Source organism: Gymnoscopelus braueri (assembly GCF_963280865.1).
Source record: "Gymnoscopelus braueri genome assembly, chromosome: 4".
Taxonomy (NCBI): Eukaryota; Metazoa; Chordata; class Actinopteri; order Myctophiformes; family Myctophidae; genus Gymnoscopelus; species Gymnoscopelus braueri.
The window spans coordinates 1,907,348-1,924,847 of NC_137605.1; the positions used below are offsets into that span (position 1 = coordinate 1,907,348).

Below are 17,500 nucleotides of genomic sequence, written 5' to 3' on the forward strand. Positions count from 1 at the left end.
ATGGACTCACGTGGTAAAAAGTCCTTTCTGTCTGTGCTCCCTGGAGGCACTGGTGGACGTGAGACATGGACTGGAGGCTCTGTAAATACAACATCATGGTGGATATTAAACATCATGATGGACATTAAATATCATGATGGACATTAAACATCATGGTGGATATTAAACATCATGGTGGATATTAAACATCATGGTGGATATTTAACATCATGATGGACATTAAACATCATGATGGACATTAAACATCATGGTGGATATTTAACATCATGATGGACATTAAACATCATGATGGACATTAAACATCATGATGGACATTAAACATCATGATGGACATTAAACATCATGATGGTCATTAAACATCATGGAGGACATTAAACATCATGATGGACATTAAACATCTTGATGGACATTAAATAATATGGTGGACGTGAGGACATGAAGTGATTAAATATATATATTCGATATTATTTTTTTCATTTATTTTTAATTGTTATTATATTATTTTATTATTATTATTATTATTATTATTATTATTATTATTATTATTATTATTATTATTATTAATAGTTAATGGATGGTGTCAGAACAACACATTATGGTGTCAGAGTAGTAGAATGAGAATGTTCCATAGAGGTATAATATAACTAGAGGGCGGATTGCCCCGCCCCCAGCTATCATTTCAGTGAAAGTGCTCAGTGGCGTTTTGAAGCACCTGGAAGCCTGCCGGAAGTAGACGTTTAAAGCAGCCATAGAGTTATGAGCATGCGCACTAGTGTCCTTTTTGCGTCCTACGGCAGCCCGTGTGTCAAGGAATGAACGCAAGATATTTATTAAATACACTCGAGATAAATATTTATATATAAATGCATATGTATTTATGTATAATATGTTTACATATTTATATCTATATATATAAATATCTCTCAGTATGTTTTGCCTGTGCATGTATTTCTCCCCGCCTGCAGTTCCAGCTTTGGCCACTGGGGTGGCGGCTTCAATGTTTCTCAGCAACTCTGGGGGCTTGGAATGTTCCTATGTTTGTTCTATGTGGGCGGTACCAGATCATGGTGGCTCCCTCTAGTGCTGTGGCTGTGTGTGACACTCACTCTGGAGAAGTAGTCAGTCAGGTATGAGGGTGTTGAGGGCTCTGATCCTTTGACTATCTGAACCCATTAAGACCGGGAACGCATCTGTGTCATTTTACATTTATTTGGGCTGTTCAAAAATAGCAGATCTACAAGCTCGTAGCGCGGCACCGAGTGCCGAGTGCCGCGCTACGAGATTGTAGATCTGCTATTTTTTTTAAATCGTGAAAATGTGTGCAAATCTTTTGAGTACATATATTTTTTGAAACAACATTTTTTACTCAAATGTTTGCTTCTGGTGGGGGGTCCCTGGAACAAAGTATTTTGAGATGGGTCCGCGTTCAAATGCATCATTTTGGGGTCCTTGACAAGAAAAAGTTTGAGAACCACTGATATAAAACATACTTTTTTTTAAAAACAAATTTAGAAGACATTTGTAGAATCCCCAGAGAGTAACAAATGTTTGCTTTAAAAAATGTATGTATTCAAAGATTTGCGCATTTTTTTTTTTTAATAGCAGATCTACAAGCTCATAGCACTCGGTGCCTTAAAGATCTGATATTTTCGAATAGCCAAAGTAAACTTAAATTGACACAGATGCGTTCCTGGTCTTAATGGGTTAAATACCAATCCCATGTTTAAATGCTTAACCCTGTCTTCTACCCTGAGCCATCCCTGTCTAACAAAGTGTGCAATTAAGTGTCTTTTTAGAAGCAGTAGCACACACACACACACACACACACACACACACACACACACACACACACACACACACACACACACACACACACACACACATGTATGTTTTTTTTTTTTTTTTTTTTTAATGGACCGAAATAAAGATTTACTACTACTACACACTGTCCTACTAAGAGGTAAACTTGTAGTTTTATTAAACAGAACTACAAGTCCCACCTACAAAAAGCTCATATTAATAGGCTACAGACTGTCCATTACAGATTCAGAGACAAAGGCATAATGATAAGAGAATAAAGCCAAGTTACGTGATCCTGACACACATTTAAATCAAAGGTTATATTATTAATTATTGTCTCTTTACCTTCCAGAGGCTTCAGTTCTTTGAGGATTTCACAGACGGCTGCATGGATTCTCTTCTCTTGTCTTGAAAAAACACGACGTGTCACTTCAATGCATTCTGAAATGAAAAGCACCGTGAAATGATCAGAGAAAAACCAGGACAAAGATATTTGACCCTGGATCTTTCTCGCTCTATAGTTTTATACTTTTCCAAAATAAACTTCCAGAATAAAAGGTCTCATGCAGATGAGCTCCAGTTGAACCTGTCATGAGCCTTATGCACGCCCATGAGCCTTATGCACTCGTGCATGTCACGGTTTCAACCGGAAGTGTGTGTGTGTGTGTTCAAGACAGCACAGGGTAAAAAATGCGTATTAATGTAAATTTACCTCTAAATGAAGGCCTCTTTTCAGGCTCAGGGTCCCAGCATATCTCCATGAGCTCCACCAGATCTCCTAATCCAGCTGCTTGATGGACATCTATTTTGTCCAGAAGAGGTCTGTCTCCCTTTTGAATCCTGAATTTCGCAAAGGAATAATCCCCTCCTCCACCTAGGCCTAGGACCACAATGGAAACAAGACCGCAAGGACTTTTTAGAGAAAGTGTTTGACTGTATTGTACTGTCTGTGTGTGTGTGTGTGTGTGTGTGTGTGTGTGTGTGTGTGTGTGTGTGTGTGTGTGTGTGTGTGTGTGTGTGTGTGCGTGTGCGTGTTTGTTTCCGTGATTGTATATGATAATGTCACACAAACACAGACAGACAGACAGACAGACAGACAGACAGACAGACAGACAGACAGACAGACAGACAGACAGACAGACAGACACATTTGATGCCTTGATTGAAATGCAGCTGTCCTGATAGTGAGAGGAAAGTTACATTAAGTTAAGTGATTTACAAACTAACACATACAATTATAATATTGTATAATTGTATGTGTTAGTTTGTAAAACACTTTGTAACTTTGCTATTGCCAAGTTCGGTAGCACTTTACAATAATGACCCGTTATAAAGCATTTATAAACGTTTATAAGCAGTTTGTAGACTATTAACAAATCATTAACAACCTGTTTGTTGACATTCGTAAATGATTACTAAAACCTTTATAACTACAGTTACAATTCATTTATAAGGTATTAGTAAGTAGTGAACTATTTATGAATAAGCCATTCATATACATCTGTAAATTATTATTAAATCATTTGTAACTGATGTTATATAATATATACAAGCTATTTGTAGATAAAGAACTAATCATAGACAAACTATTTATATAAACTATTTATATACATTGGTTAATAATAATAACATTGTAGAACATTTAAGAATCATTTAAACATGATTTAAAACACATTAAAACATTATTTATACTCGATTTTGGTCATCATTAAATTATGTAATTTAATGTGTAGGAAATCATTTGGAAATGATTCATATAGTGGTATAAATGGAGTTTTTTATGGAGTTTTTTTCATGTTTAGCAAATGATGCGTAAGACATTCGTAAAGAGTATGTAAACCATTTGCAGATGTTATCATGGGCCTGAGCCTAGCTGCTTATTTTGGGCTTGTTTTCATAGACCTGGCCGCTTGTTTCTTTTGCAAAATCTGGCAACACACAGAGGAAGTGAACAGTGATGCAGTTGCAGACTGGACAGAAATATGTCTAATTCATGTTTTATGTTTTTTAACTGTCTTGTTGCAGGTGATCAAGGTAACATAAAATGGCTAATCTTACACACATGAAGTAGAATTATGACCAGGGGGTATTTTGATGGTGGCCGTTTGGCTCCACAATGTTTGTTTTGATGTTTAGGCTAGTAATGTCCTCCATGCTTAGCAGTTTAGCTTAGCAGCTAAAGCTAACCTGCACTGGTGGTGACTGCAGAGGCTCCAAGCTGCTACTGATTCTGTTGTGATGAATTTCTTTGTTTAAATGTCAGTGTGTGTGCTGTGTCCAAGAGTTGTTACATTTTATATCTTAATAAATTGTTTTATACTTTTATACTGTAACGTTGCTTCTGCCAATTTTTGATGTCACATGTTTTACTAATCATTGTTAAACATGACATAATAATGCATAGTCTTCACTTTACAACAAGGCACATGATAACATTTGCAAATGGTCTACATACTCTTTACGAATGTCTTACGAATCATTTATTAAACATGAAAGATAATTCTAGTAATTGTATTGTGTCTGCATTCATGAAAGCCAGGTAGTTTGCAACAGGTAAGGAGAAAGTCACATTAACAGACAGTTGTAAATGATGAACGGTCATCACTTTACTATAGGGCACATAATAACATGTACTAAGGATTTATAGATATTTTAGGAATGTTTTGCAAAGCATATGTTAAACATGAACAAACACATTAACAGACAGTTGTAAATGATGAACTGTCTTCACTTTACTATAGGGCACATAATAACATGTACTAAGGATTTATAGATATTTTAGGAATGTTTTACAAAGCATATGTTAAACATGAACAAACACATTTCCCAAATTAGTAAAATTGATCAGGTGGAAATAATGATCTGCAAATAATTTTTTAATGTGTAATAATTGCTTAGAAATGGTTTGTTGTTCATGCCTTGGGCTAGAACAAAGATTTAACACATGATTTATGAAGTCTTAATACATGTTTAAAGAGAACCACGAACAAACTCAATTTATACCACTTTATAAATCATTTACAAATGATTTCCTACAATTTAAATGACATTATTTAATGATGAACAAACTCGAGTATAAATAATGTTTTAATGTGTTTCAAATAATGATTAAATGATTCTTAAATATTCTACAAGGTTATTATAAATGATTTAATAATCATTAACCAATATATATAAATAGTTTGTCTATGATTAGTTATTTATCTACAAATGGCTTGTATATATTATATAACATCAGTTACAAATGATTTAATAATCATTTACAGAAGTATTATACATGGCTTATTCATGAATTGTTTTACTACTTACTAATACCTTATAAATGATTTGTAACCATTTACAAATGTCAACAAACAGGTTGTTAATGATTTGTTAATAGTCTACAAACTGCTTATAAACGTTTATAAATGCTTTATAATGGGTCATTACAAATGATTTAATAATCATTTACAGATGTATATAAATGGCTTATTAATGAATAGTTTACTACTTACTAATACCTTATAAATGATTTGTAACCATAGTTATAAAGGTTTTAGTAATCATTTACGAATGTCAACAAACAGGTTGTTAATGATTTGTTAATAGTCTACAAACGGCTTATAAACATTTATAAATGCTTTGTAACGGGTCATTATTGTAAAGTGCTACCCAAAGTTCTTTACATGTGATGTTTATTTAATGTGTTAAAGTCCATCACAGCAAACTGAAGATGATGGACAATGCTGATTATAAACGTTATAACATGGTCAGAGGCCTTAAGGATCTGGAGGCAGTGGTGTATAATAGGGCTGTCATGATACTACACACTACTGTCCTCACCATAATGCTACATAAACCAGTGGTTCTGTAGTCTTAAAGGGATAGTTCACTCAAAACATAACTTTTTTCCTTCAAGAGACTTCAATTATTTTTTGTCTCATTCCTAAGACAATAATTTGATGACCAGAAGACCGGTAGGCAGCGGTTCCGGTAGGAGACACAACGGAGACTCTTTGTGTCTCCAACCGGAACCGCTACCGGTCATCAAAATTTTGGCTTAGGAATGAGACAAAAACAAAAAAATCTCCATGAATTCAAGGCTTCATGGGGTGTGTAATTGACAGAGTCAATTGACAGAGTGAACTACCCCTTTAACTCATTCAGTGCCATTGAAATAAAAAAATAATTAATAAATAAAAACATTGTGTGGAGTTTGCATGTTCTCCCTGTGTAGTTAATACCCTCACAAAAACATGTAGTAATCCTGGTCGCTATACCGCCTCCCCCATGACAGCCTGATGGAGGGGAAGGGAACTGGTTGGAATAACGTGTTCCTTCCACGCGCTACGTCCTACCGGGGAAACTCCCCCCTGTCAGGTGACAAGAAGGTCAGTTGGCTCTCATGCATTGAAGGAAGCATGAGCTCGGCCCTGGCCTCCCTAGGCTGGGGGGGACTGGTGTGGCGCTGGTGTAGGGTTGGTGTAGCGCCCAGGATCATTTAGGAAATTGGCACCGGGTGAAAAAAAAATGCGTTTCAAAAATCGCGGAATAAAAATATAGAAATAAATAAATAAATAAAAAATAATTGCAAACTGTGCCAGCCAAAAATACATGGTAAAAAAAAAAGGAGCCGAGATACAGCCTCTTTCAGTAATAAGTTAAACAAGAAGTGAATGGAGCAGCAAATCTTCAAATGATGATATCTTGGGTTCTGAATGTTTTTTTCCAATATTTTGTTTTACATATTTTTTCTGAAGTAATTTCTTTATTCCGGACTTTTACCTGTAACAGATTACTTCTACATTGCAGTATTTATACTTTTACTTAAGTAAAATATTTGAGTATTTTTTCAACCACTGGTCGTAACAAGCCAACACCAGGGTGGTCAACGTGCGGCTGCTGCTGGACACGGTTGTACACACATCTTAAATACAACACTTGAGTAAATGTACTTAGTTACTTTACACCACTGGTTACGGCACTATATACTAAGTACTGTATGGTACACTGTATACTTCTGAATACACTGACATTCACATGCAATTATGGATCATATAAATGCACCTGGATATGGCTTGTCATCTCCAGTCAGGATGGTCCACAGAAGTATAGCGTAGCTGATAAAAAGGAAAAGTTGGAAAAAACATTTTCACAAAATAACACGTATTAGATGACTTTGTATCAACAGCTTTCCTTCAATAGTTCACCTGTAAACATCATAGGAGCGAACACGATGGTAGTCATCTTCAAAAGCCTCAGGGGGGATGAAGGCCAGAGTGCCTCCTTTGACACCTCTGCCCGCAGTCATCGAAACACTGTTGGACACCATAGACAAGCCGAAATCTGCTATCTATTGAAAGGAAGAGGAAAGAACAGTAATTTTAAGCATTTATGCTTTTATTTCAGCAGGACAGTGAAGAGACTCAGTCAGGGCAAAGATGTGGAAATATGCAACACAGCCTGCTAATACTTGACTACATTAAAGGCAGGGTAAGTGATATTTTTTGGTATCTTTTTTTGTTTTTGTTAAAAGGTTAAAGTACTATATTGTGATAGTAATCATTGCCACAGAGTGTTTGTTTGGTCAAAGGGGTCTCTCCAGCTGTTTAGTAAACAGAATATAGTACATTTTCAGGTAGGTGACAACATTTAAGCCAATCAGGAGAGAGCACTGAAAATGCATTTTATGTTTAATAAAGAGCTGGAGAGACATGGAGACTCCTTTTACTGAACAAACACTCTATAGCAATGAGTACTAACAGAATATAGAGCTATTTAACACTTATTTTAACCAAAGTAAATCACTTACCCTACCTTTAAGTGTGACAGTAATAGTGCTTCATTTTCAATGAAAATTATATAAAAAGGTTCATTTGTTTTTGTAGAATGGGACATCACCTTGGGATGTAGAGATGCGTGGATGGCGGTTTTAGCCGCGGTTGCCGCAGTTAACCGCAGTTTGGGTGGATTTGGGTCAATCAAATATAATTATGAATTAATATCGGATAAACCGCGGGTGAAATATTGCGGTAAATAAATTGATGACATCTAATATATCTATCCATAAAATAGCTAAATCTCTGCGTGCTTGTGTCTGTGTGAGTGTGTAGAGCAGCCTCTGTGCGATGCGATCACAAAATGCATTGATTTAGCCTATGGAATGTCGGTGCGTCTTTTTTCTTTTTTTTTAACCGGTGCTGCTGTGCTGCGCTGAAGAGCAGTGCGCTCTGTATGTTCGGATGCCGCACAGAGTCTGTATGTTCAGCGCAGCAGAGCATTGCGCTCTGTATGTTCAGCGCAGCACCGGTTTAAAAAAAAGAAAAAAGATGCACCGACATTCCATAGGCTAAATCAATGCATTTTGTGATCGCATCGCACAACTAATACTAAAACTAACGGGGAATACCAGAAAATAATAATATTTTGACATACGGGGAAAACGGTTGGTGCGGATGCGGATATTAAAATTGGATAATATAATTATTGCGGTTGGATAACGGATGGATAATTAATTTGTACATGCGGATGCGGATGACCATGAGAGGCCATCCGCGCATCTCTATTGGGATGCCATCTTGGATTTGAATCAGTGGTTAATTCCACACATTCTTTGAGCCCTAAAACACAGGGTTAGTTAACCCTAAAACCCAGGGTTAGACACCAAAACCACCTATAGGTTGAATAGTAATTGATGTATAGCCATTTTAAGCTCCCGGCAGCCATCTTGGACTTTGGCAGTAGTAGTAGTAGTAGTAGTCTATTGTGGATTGCATTATTCTCCATGTTTGTGCCGAATCTAGGGGGAACAAGATCAGAGGAGCTCCTTCTGGTGTTGTAGCAGTGGGCGTCACTCACTCTAGAGTCATTGACTAGAGGAGTGACGATTGAATTGAATTGAACATACCTTGGCGTTTAACTTGGCATCCAGTAGGATATTGTCTGGTTTCAGGTCCATGTGTACGAGGCCCTTCTTACTGTGGAGGAAGTCCATGGCCTGGGCCACCTGGAGGGCCAGACGGAACGCCAGGGGCCAGGGTGGAGGCGTAGACAGGGTCTGCAGGAGGGTCTGTAGAGACCCTCCCTCCATCAGCTCCATTACTATACCCTGCCTACCTTTAGGGAGGCCAGGGGGACGGCCCTGGTACATCCCATGGACCATGGGCACATACTGCTGGTCAGCAGCTTCCATGTAATCAGCCTCTCGACACAGGGCAGCATATGATTGGTCAGAGCTGCAGTGTGGACAGTTTAGGAGGAGAAAGTCAGCAGTTAGAATACAGTTACTTTACTGAAGATTATGAAATAAGTCATTATTGTAAATCAACCTCAATTTAGCTTTTTGATCATTGTCATCATACCCATCTTTAGGTAGCTTGATGGCCACTTTGCCCAAGTCCTTGTGTTCGGCACTATAGACAAATCCAAATCCCCCTGAGCCGAGCAATTCCCAGTTCTCCAGGCTTTCATCTCCAATTGTCTTTCTGCCACGCTGCGCCATCTCTCACCATAGGACAGAAAGATTCAACTCTAGAAGGAAATAATTATAGGACAATTAATCTCAAGTCCTGAAACATATGGTGGTTAACACCATATGCATGGAACTGAATGTGTTTCACTTTGAGCCATGCAAAAACAGTAGCTACACAAGCAATAATGTTAACATGACCAAGTTTAGCTAAATATGCACTGTCTTCATGGAATCAATGCATTTATCCAAAGTAAAAGCACAGCCTGCACCAGCATTGTACGGTATCATAGTTGAAGGTTTTAATGACTGACTGAGTCCTTACAACGCGTTAAGTAGGCTACTGACGTTTCAACAGAACCTTGACATGAATCTTGTCAGTTGCCCCAGCCCCTCCTCCTGCGTTTACACAGACGCTAGCTGGGATGGTTAGCAGACAGGTAATCTCTCAAGAACAGATTCTGCTCTGTGTTTGAATCTGTCGGGGGGGTTCGTCATATCGCGTACGCACTGGCCTACAAGTGGGCGTGCCTTCAGATCAGGAAGCAGGCCGTGCTTTACCCAATCAAATGTAGTGGGCGGGATTTAAGTGTCTGCCGATCCTTCCCCACTAGAAACAAACCGAAACTCATTTAACAATAGCGTCCTCGGAGCAGACAAAACCACGGAAAGATATTCACATTTTAACTTGCTCTTTCATCATAGAAACAAGTGGGCTTATAACCAAAACGATCCATGTTCTCTGGGAGAAGTGGTGTTAGTGTTCCGTGTAGAAATATTGTTAGTGGGAATGAAAACATAGTCGCACCACCGGAAGTGAAAGGCTGAAGGCAGCCCAAATCCCCCGGTTTCCTTGCGTACGTGTGCTACGTCGACTTCCTCCCAGAGCCAAGTGAGATAGTAAAAAACAGCAGAGGGCGCTGTTTTTCCTTTTCATTTGGCGATGAGTTCCCAGATTGGCAGACAGGAAACGCACAATATAGGCTCTATGCTCAGCAGCCATATTGGAAAGAAAACTGGGCCTCTTCCTTTATTCCTTCACAGGTGTTACCAATGATACTAATGAAGGCTCTGTTCCATTCTGGTCAAACGGAGTCAGGGTGCTGATATTGTGCATGTTGGCTGACTGGAAACAGTCAAAGTGTGGTCCAGGGACCACACGGGTGTGTAACTCTGAGTGCTGCACTAAATGGAACAGAGCCTTCATTAGTATCATTACACCTGTGAAGGAAGGAAGAGTTCTTAACGGGTCTGAACGTTAAGGCTCGGCCCTAACTGGGCACTAACTGGGCCGGCCCGAGGCTCGGCCGGAACCGAATAATTACCAGCATGAATTGTTAGGCCCGAAAGCCCGAAAAAGCCACTAGAGAGACAGAGTCAGTGTGAGAGAGAACCTTATAGTCACCAAAATGGCAACTTCACATCCAATAAATAACCAATATAAGTGTTCATACTACAAATACAATACATGCAAAGTTACAGTTAAAGGGTATTTCACCTTCAGAAAATGTTTGGGTCATTTTATCGTCTACTCAGGCTTTTGTCAGCCCCCCAGACAGTTTTTAAGTTGCTTGATTCAGTATTTAGTTATTTGATATTAGTTTTATCAGACACGTCCCCTTCCTATACAAACCCATGAATGAAAAAAGTAATTGACAAAACACAGCCTTCTCACAGATTAGAAGTACAATATCAGTTACCAGAACCAAGGACGGGTGTTTTCAATTAATCTAACATGTTTAAAATGGAGTTTGAAGTAACAATGGGAATGTATAGGAAGGGGGCACACCTTACTCTGCTATGCATGCATTATCTGCATTCCTCTGCCTCTCTCGACCGAGTCCCCCCCCCCCGACTGTCTGAGAGTCACTCACAGTCAGTGTAATTTGAGCCGCTGTGTTTCTGACAGCAGGCGAGGCTTTAACTCTAAAGCTTACACGCCCCCATCACATCATACTCTGCCACCATCTGATTTATGGCCCTGTTAAGAACCGATCTGCAAGTTTTGTTTCATTGCTCTCTCGTTGTTCACATATGGGAAACTGCGCCCTCTGGGCGATGACAGAAGCTTCACATTCACTCCCTCAGGGTCAATCCCTATTGGCCCGGTGGGACTTCAGTCGCTTTCCGGGAGTCCCTCTCCCGAAGGCATAAAAGGACCCGGAAAGCGGAAGTAGTTCTCTTTGTTCCTTCTGCCAAGCGTGTGAAGGAGCTCCACACTTCTACTAAGAATCGAGGTTGCGGGTTTCTACAAGCTCAAGGGTCGGATCCCTGTCCACTGATTCCCCGACCTCTTTCTCCCTCTTTTCCCTGCTTCTTTTCCCGGCGTGGAAAACACCAACGATCTACGAACGCTAACCTTCAGCCACGCTAGTTTCCACTGTTAGCCCGGCTAGCAGCTAGTGGCCTAGTTAGCTCTTCTACCTCGTGGCTATTAGCCTAGCTAGCCACCTTTCTTCCCCATGGCTCGACGAGGCCGCCCAGCCGTCGCCGATCGCCGACACCGGGAGACCAGCTTGGATCTTCCCCCGCGGTGATGCGGCTCCCGTTCCTGTCCCCAGCTTCTGGGCGACTGGGACATGCACGGCCACTGCGTCACCTGCCTGGGCCTCGCGCATGCTGAGGACGCCGTTTACGAGCAGCACCCGAGGTGCTTCGAATGTGTAGTAGAGGACCTGGCTAAGATATGTATGCACTTAATTTAGGAGAGAATATCTCAACTGTTCTTGGCTAATATGACCCCAGGGAACAATTTAGGAACTGTGACTAATTCTCTATCCGGGACGAAATACCCGAAAATGACCACGCCCTTTTTAAAATGACCATAACCGGTGCACTACGTCCAACATGGCTCTATCTGCTAAACCGTTGGAGCTACAGATTTACTGACGTGCTCAAAATGTTCAGAATACTTATGTTTAGGGAAACATAGTAAAGTGTAATATTTCTAATTTGATATTTTCTGACAGAACAGCTACGCAAAAGAAACTGCCAACATATTACAGTCCAGGGCTATAGGAATAATGTTGTGTGAATCAGTCTAGAAGAAGCACCTAAATTGATGTAACCCAGGACATGCTCTAGTGATTTAGCAAGGGTACCTGAGCCAGCAATGCTCTGGGTCATCATTGTGGCCAAATCCAATATGGCCAGCACCTGAAAAAGGTTTTGGCTAAAGCTTTTGAACCAGATGAGCTATAATTGAGCAAACTTGATGTCTAAATCATGTTTTTTGACAATTAGAAACATGTTGGAATGCTTATCTTTATGACTGGGTGTGACTGGACCTCTATTTTGCCTATTTCAAATAAATATTAGTTTTGCACATTTGTTTCACTTACCTTAATCTTTGTCATTTTTGGCAAACTTGGTGTCTACTTTATGCTTTTTGAGCATTAGAAACACATTGGAATGCTCATATTTATGATTGAATCCATCTAGAGCACTCTGACTTGCTTATTACAAATATGGCCACTATACCATGTAGGAATGAGAAACAACATAATATGACTATAGAATCCAAAGGATACAGCAACAGCCAGTACAGTATGCACATCAATGCTCAGCATAAAGTGAATTATCATAATAGTCAAAGGTGTATGGAATTTGAACAATATGTTCAAATTAGAATCAGAAAAGTGAATTGCTAAACAACAAATCGTTGCTAGGAATGTGTCTTGGTGTTACTACAATAACAGAACAGCTCTGCAATAACTGATACATACTGCACACACACACACACACGCACGCACATACGTACACGTACATTTTATGCTGAGCATTGTTGAACATACTGTATTAGCTGTAGCTGTAGGCCTAGTAGAACTAATTCCTATGATGATAGGCTATCATCATAGGATTTAGTTCTACTGTTAAATCATTCTTGTTTCAATAAAATTACATCGTAAGATACATTGGTTGTTTCATAACATAGTGGCCATATTTGTGATAATCAAATTAGTGTCCTCTAGATAGATTAAATCATAAATATAAGCATTAAAACATGTTTCTAATTGTCAAAAAACATGATTTAGACACCAAGTTTGCATTCATAGCTCAAAATATGGTTCAAATGTTATAGCCAAAAACGTTGTCAGGTGGCGGCCATATTGGATTTGGCCACTATGATGACCCTGAAGGTCGCTGGCTCGGGCGCCCTTGCTAAATCATTAGAGCATGCCCTGGGTTACATCTGGGACAAATGTGGTGCTCTTAGATTGATTTGCGCAAAAATATCCCTATGGCCCTGGACAGTAATACGTTTCTTTTAGCTGTTCTGTCAAATATCAAATTAGACATTTTACACTTTACTATGTTTCCCTAAACATAAGTATTCTGAACATTTGGAGCACCTCAGTAAATCTGTAGCTCCAACGGTTTAGCAGATAGAGCCATTGGAAGTAGTGCACCGGTTATGGTCATTAAAAAAAAGGTCATTTTCGGGTATTTCGTCCCGGATAAAGAATTTGTCACAGTTCCTAAGTTGTTCCCTGGGGTCATATTAGCCAAGAACAGTTGAGATATTCTCTCCTAAATTAAGTGCATACATATCTTAGCCAGGTCCTAGACTAGTGCAGGCCTCCACACCTCCGAGCTCAGGAGCCGTTTCAACAAGGCCCAAAGGTCCTTTCTATCACCACGGGCCCTGTACGAGAACTACGAGGACGAGTTCGACGGGGACCGCCGCTACTTCTCCTCCGCGGGCCAGCTAGCCTAGCCGCCGGATGGCCGCACTCGACGGCTCCGCACATCGGCAGCAGCCGGCTCTGCACGAGCTCTGGAACCACCGGAGCAGCTCCGATCGTCACACAGAGAGGGTGGGTCGAGGCCTACTCTACAAGCCCCCCGCTCTCGCTCTCCTACGACGAGCGGACCCTACGAGAGTACCGAGCCCCTCGTGGATCCCCACCCCACCTGGGGGCCGCAGCAGCGGCACCGGGCATCGAGCAGCCTCTCGCTATTCTTCCCCGCCGGGGAGTGTCGCCTCTGCCGGCGATGACGAGGCTGACAACGAGGTCGTCACCTCCTACCAAACCCGGCACTACGATGCCGAAGGAGGTAACTGCCACATCGTCGACGAAGTCGAGGGGGACGGGGAGGTCGTCCTGCACGACGCCGACGCCATGGACCGTGGCCCCCCGGCCCTCGGCCCACCTCAAGTGGGGACCCCTCTCCCTGCCACTGTACCTGCGGAGGCGACCACGGCACAGCCTGGCAGCGCTCCTCCACTGGCTGAAAAAGGTGAGACCTCACTACTGGAGCTCTATAAAACAGCCACCGCTAGATGCGGTCTCAAGTGGCCGGCCGACGACACAGAGGAGACCCCCGCTAACCCTTCGGAGTGGCAGGGAGTCGGTGGACGAAAAGGTCGCCAAGAAATCCAATCTTCCCCTGGCTAAGGGTTTCAGTGCAGCCCTCTCCTCGTCGTGGGACTCTCCCATAGCCCCCGACGCTGATCCTAAAAGACTGCGGTTTAACATCGATTGTGCGGGTGCGACGGCCTTGTTGCCTTCGCACCCATGGATCGCACCTTGGCCCTCTCTCTTCTCCACAGCCAGCCACGCGGCCAGAAGGCCCCCTTCTCCACGGCGAGGCGCCACAAGGTAAAAATAAGCCCAAATGTTGTGAGGTCGGTGGGGGCAGCCAAAATGGCCGCCTCCACTGGACAACACGTGTCGCCAATCAAAATGGCTGCCGCTGCTTGCAGACACACGTCGACAACCACAATGGTGGTGCCCACGTGCGCGGCCAGTAAATCCAAAATGGCCGCGAACCTGGGCCCGTAAGTAGCAGAAAGCGCTGTTGTCAGGCCAACGAGTGCAGCCAAGACGGCGGCTCATGTATGCTCGACTAAAATAACAACCCCCCCAAATCCGTTGTCAATGCACATCAGTGGATGTCACGTTCTGGTCAGGACGGACAATACCACGACCATGGCCTACATCAACAAGCAAGGAGGTCTGCGGTACCTCCTACTCCTACCTTGGATGGTCTGGCGGGGAGGTTGATACTGTGGTGCGACACGCACCTGGAATCAATCAGCGCCTCTCATGTACCTGGACTTCTGAACAGGGGAACCGATCTTCTGTCCAGAGGCAGGACTCATTATTCAGTTTGGTCTCTGCACCCCGGGGTCGCGGCCCAGATCTGGGCCAGGTTCGGACGGTAGACCTCTTTGCCTCGGAGGAGAACGCGAAATGCTCACTATTCTTCTCGATGAGGGGACAGCCCCCGCTGGGCCTGGACGCTCTGGAGCACGAGTGGCCGGGGGGGCTGCTTTATGCGTTCCCGCCCTTGGAGCTGATCCACCTCACTCTGGAACGGATCAGGCTCCGAGGTCTGACAGTGCTGCTGGTGGCCCCGGCGTGGGGCTCATGGAGGTCGGAAATAGCTACCCTCCTCTACGGGCAACCTTGGCCCCTCCCGCTGCACACCGATCTGCTACAGCAGGCGGGGGGCGAGATCTTCCATCCCAAACCCGCAGACCTAAAACTGTGGGTCTGGCATGTGAGAGGGAAAACTTGACTGCGACTGGACTTCCGCCAAGAGTGGTGGATACTATTCAGGCCGCTAGGGCACACTCCACTAGGACCGCTTATGGGGCGAAGTGGGGTGTGTTTGAGGAGTGGTGTCTGGGACGGTCTCCGGTTGTGGTCCCGTTCCAGGCCTCGGTCGCTGACATCCTGATTTTCCTACAGGATAGATTGGATCTGGGAAATGCTTTCTCCACGATCAAAGTGTACCAGGCGGCCATCTCGGCCAGTCATGTCGGCGTCGATGGGAAAACCGCAGGAAAACAGCCCCTTGTGTGCCAGTTCATGAAGGGTGCGTTGCGTGAACATCCTGTCTCAAGGTCCTTGTTTCCCACGTGGGACTTGGTCCTGGTGCTCGACTCACTCTCTTGTCCTCCTTTTGAACCATTGGAGACGGTGGAACCAAAGTTCCTCACGCTCAAGACGGTACTCTTGAATGCGCTGACAACAGCGAAACGGGTGAGCGATATACATGCCCTCTCGGTAGTTCCGGAGTGCATGAGGTTCGCTGGGGATGACAGGGTTGTTCTCAAACCCAACCGGCGTTCATCCCCAAGAACCACCTAGCGGTGGTTACGCCAACCGAGCTGGTGGCTTTTCACCGCCTCCGTTTGCCTCAGAGGAGGATCGGAGGCTGCACTGTCTTTGCGGCCCAGGACCGACCCAGCCAGTTGTTCGTTTCCTTGGGCCCCGGGCCAGGGGGGAAGGCGGTGACTAAGTCTACGCTTTCCTGTTGGATTGTGGAGGCTATTCGCCTGGTGTACACTAGTAGGGGAGCCCCAGTGCCTGACGGCCTGAGAGCGCACTCTACTAGGGGTGTATTGACGTCCTGGGCCCTCTTCAGAGGTGTTTCTATTCAGGACATAGACACGTCTGCACTGCAGCGAGTTGGGCGTCTCCATCGACTTTAGTTGTTTTCTACAGCCTGAACGTGGTGGCGTCTTCCATGGCGCACGCAGTCCTGGGAGTGGCTTCCACCTGAAGGTGGGTAGGTGCATAGAACGGTCGTAGGATCTGTTCATGCCCCTGTACCTTAGTGTATGATAGGCCGACGTCTGGGCCTTAGATTAATAAGGCAGACTTCGGTCTGTCAGGGCCCCCCACTAGAATAGACAGGCTGTGCCTGCTTTTTAGTTTATAAGGCAGACTTTGGTCTGTCAGGGCCCCACTTTTTCTCCTGTTCCTTGCCTCAGTGATGGCGCCTGGGTGCCAGGGGGCTGGGGACAGCAGGTTTGTGGTATCTCGATGGTAGTTACATTCCGGGGGTTTATATCTCCCATATGTGAACAACGAGAGAGCAATGAAACAAAACTATGGGTTACTTGCATAACCCCGGTTTTGTAAATTGCGAACGAGTTGTTTACAAAAACACCCTTCTTTTTGCTTGGCAGAAGGAAGCTGGTGTGTAAAGAGAATGACTTCCACTTTCTGGGTCCTTTTATGCCCTCAGGGGAGGGACTCCCGGAAAGCGACTGAAGGCCGACCGGGCCAATAGGGATTGACCCTGAGGGAGTTAATGTGAAGCGTCTGTGATGGCCAGAGGGCGCTGTTTCCCATATTTGAACAACTCACAAAACCGGGGTTACGCAAGTAACCCATAGTTACTACTAGTTGCTTTGTACATTTTAATTATTATGACAAAACATACATAAACCACCTCAGCCCTATTTAGACTTTGGCTATTTGAAAATAGCCGATCTACAAGCTCACAAGCGATGCG

The 17,500-nt window shown here is 43.1% G+C and overlaps 1 protein-coding gene across 1 annotated transcript in view; it reads right to left on the minus strand.

Moving 5' to 3' along the window:
• The window catches only part of LOC308083736 (receptor-interacting serine/threonine-protein kinase 3-like), a 20,870-nt gene that overhangs the window by 848 nt on the left and 2,522 nt on the right, over positions 1–17,500 (minus strand). Inside the window, exons 2-8 of the mRNA XM_080426065.1 lie at positions 9,141–9,309; positions 8,687–9,014; positions 6,990–7,132; positions 6,847–6,899; positions 2,513–2,680; positions 2,146–2,241; positions 11–79 (exon numbers count right to left, since the gene is read on the minus strand). Coding sequence (XP_080282191.1) covers positions 11–79; positions 2,146–2,241; positions 2,513–2,680; positions 6,847–6,899; positions 6,990–7,132; positions 8,687–9,014; positions 9,141–9,280 — 997 coding nt within the window. The 5' untranslated portion in view covers positions 9,281–9,309. The remainder of the gene's footprint in view (positions 1–10; positions 80–2,145; positions 2,242–2,512; positions 2,681–6,846; positions 6,900–6,989; positions 7,133–8,686; positions 9,015–9,140; positions 9,310–17,500) is intronic.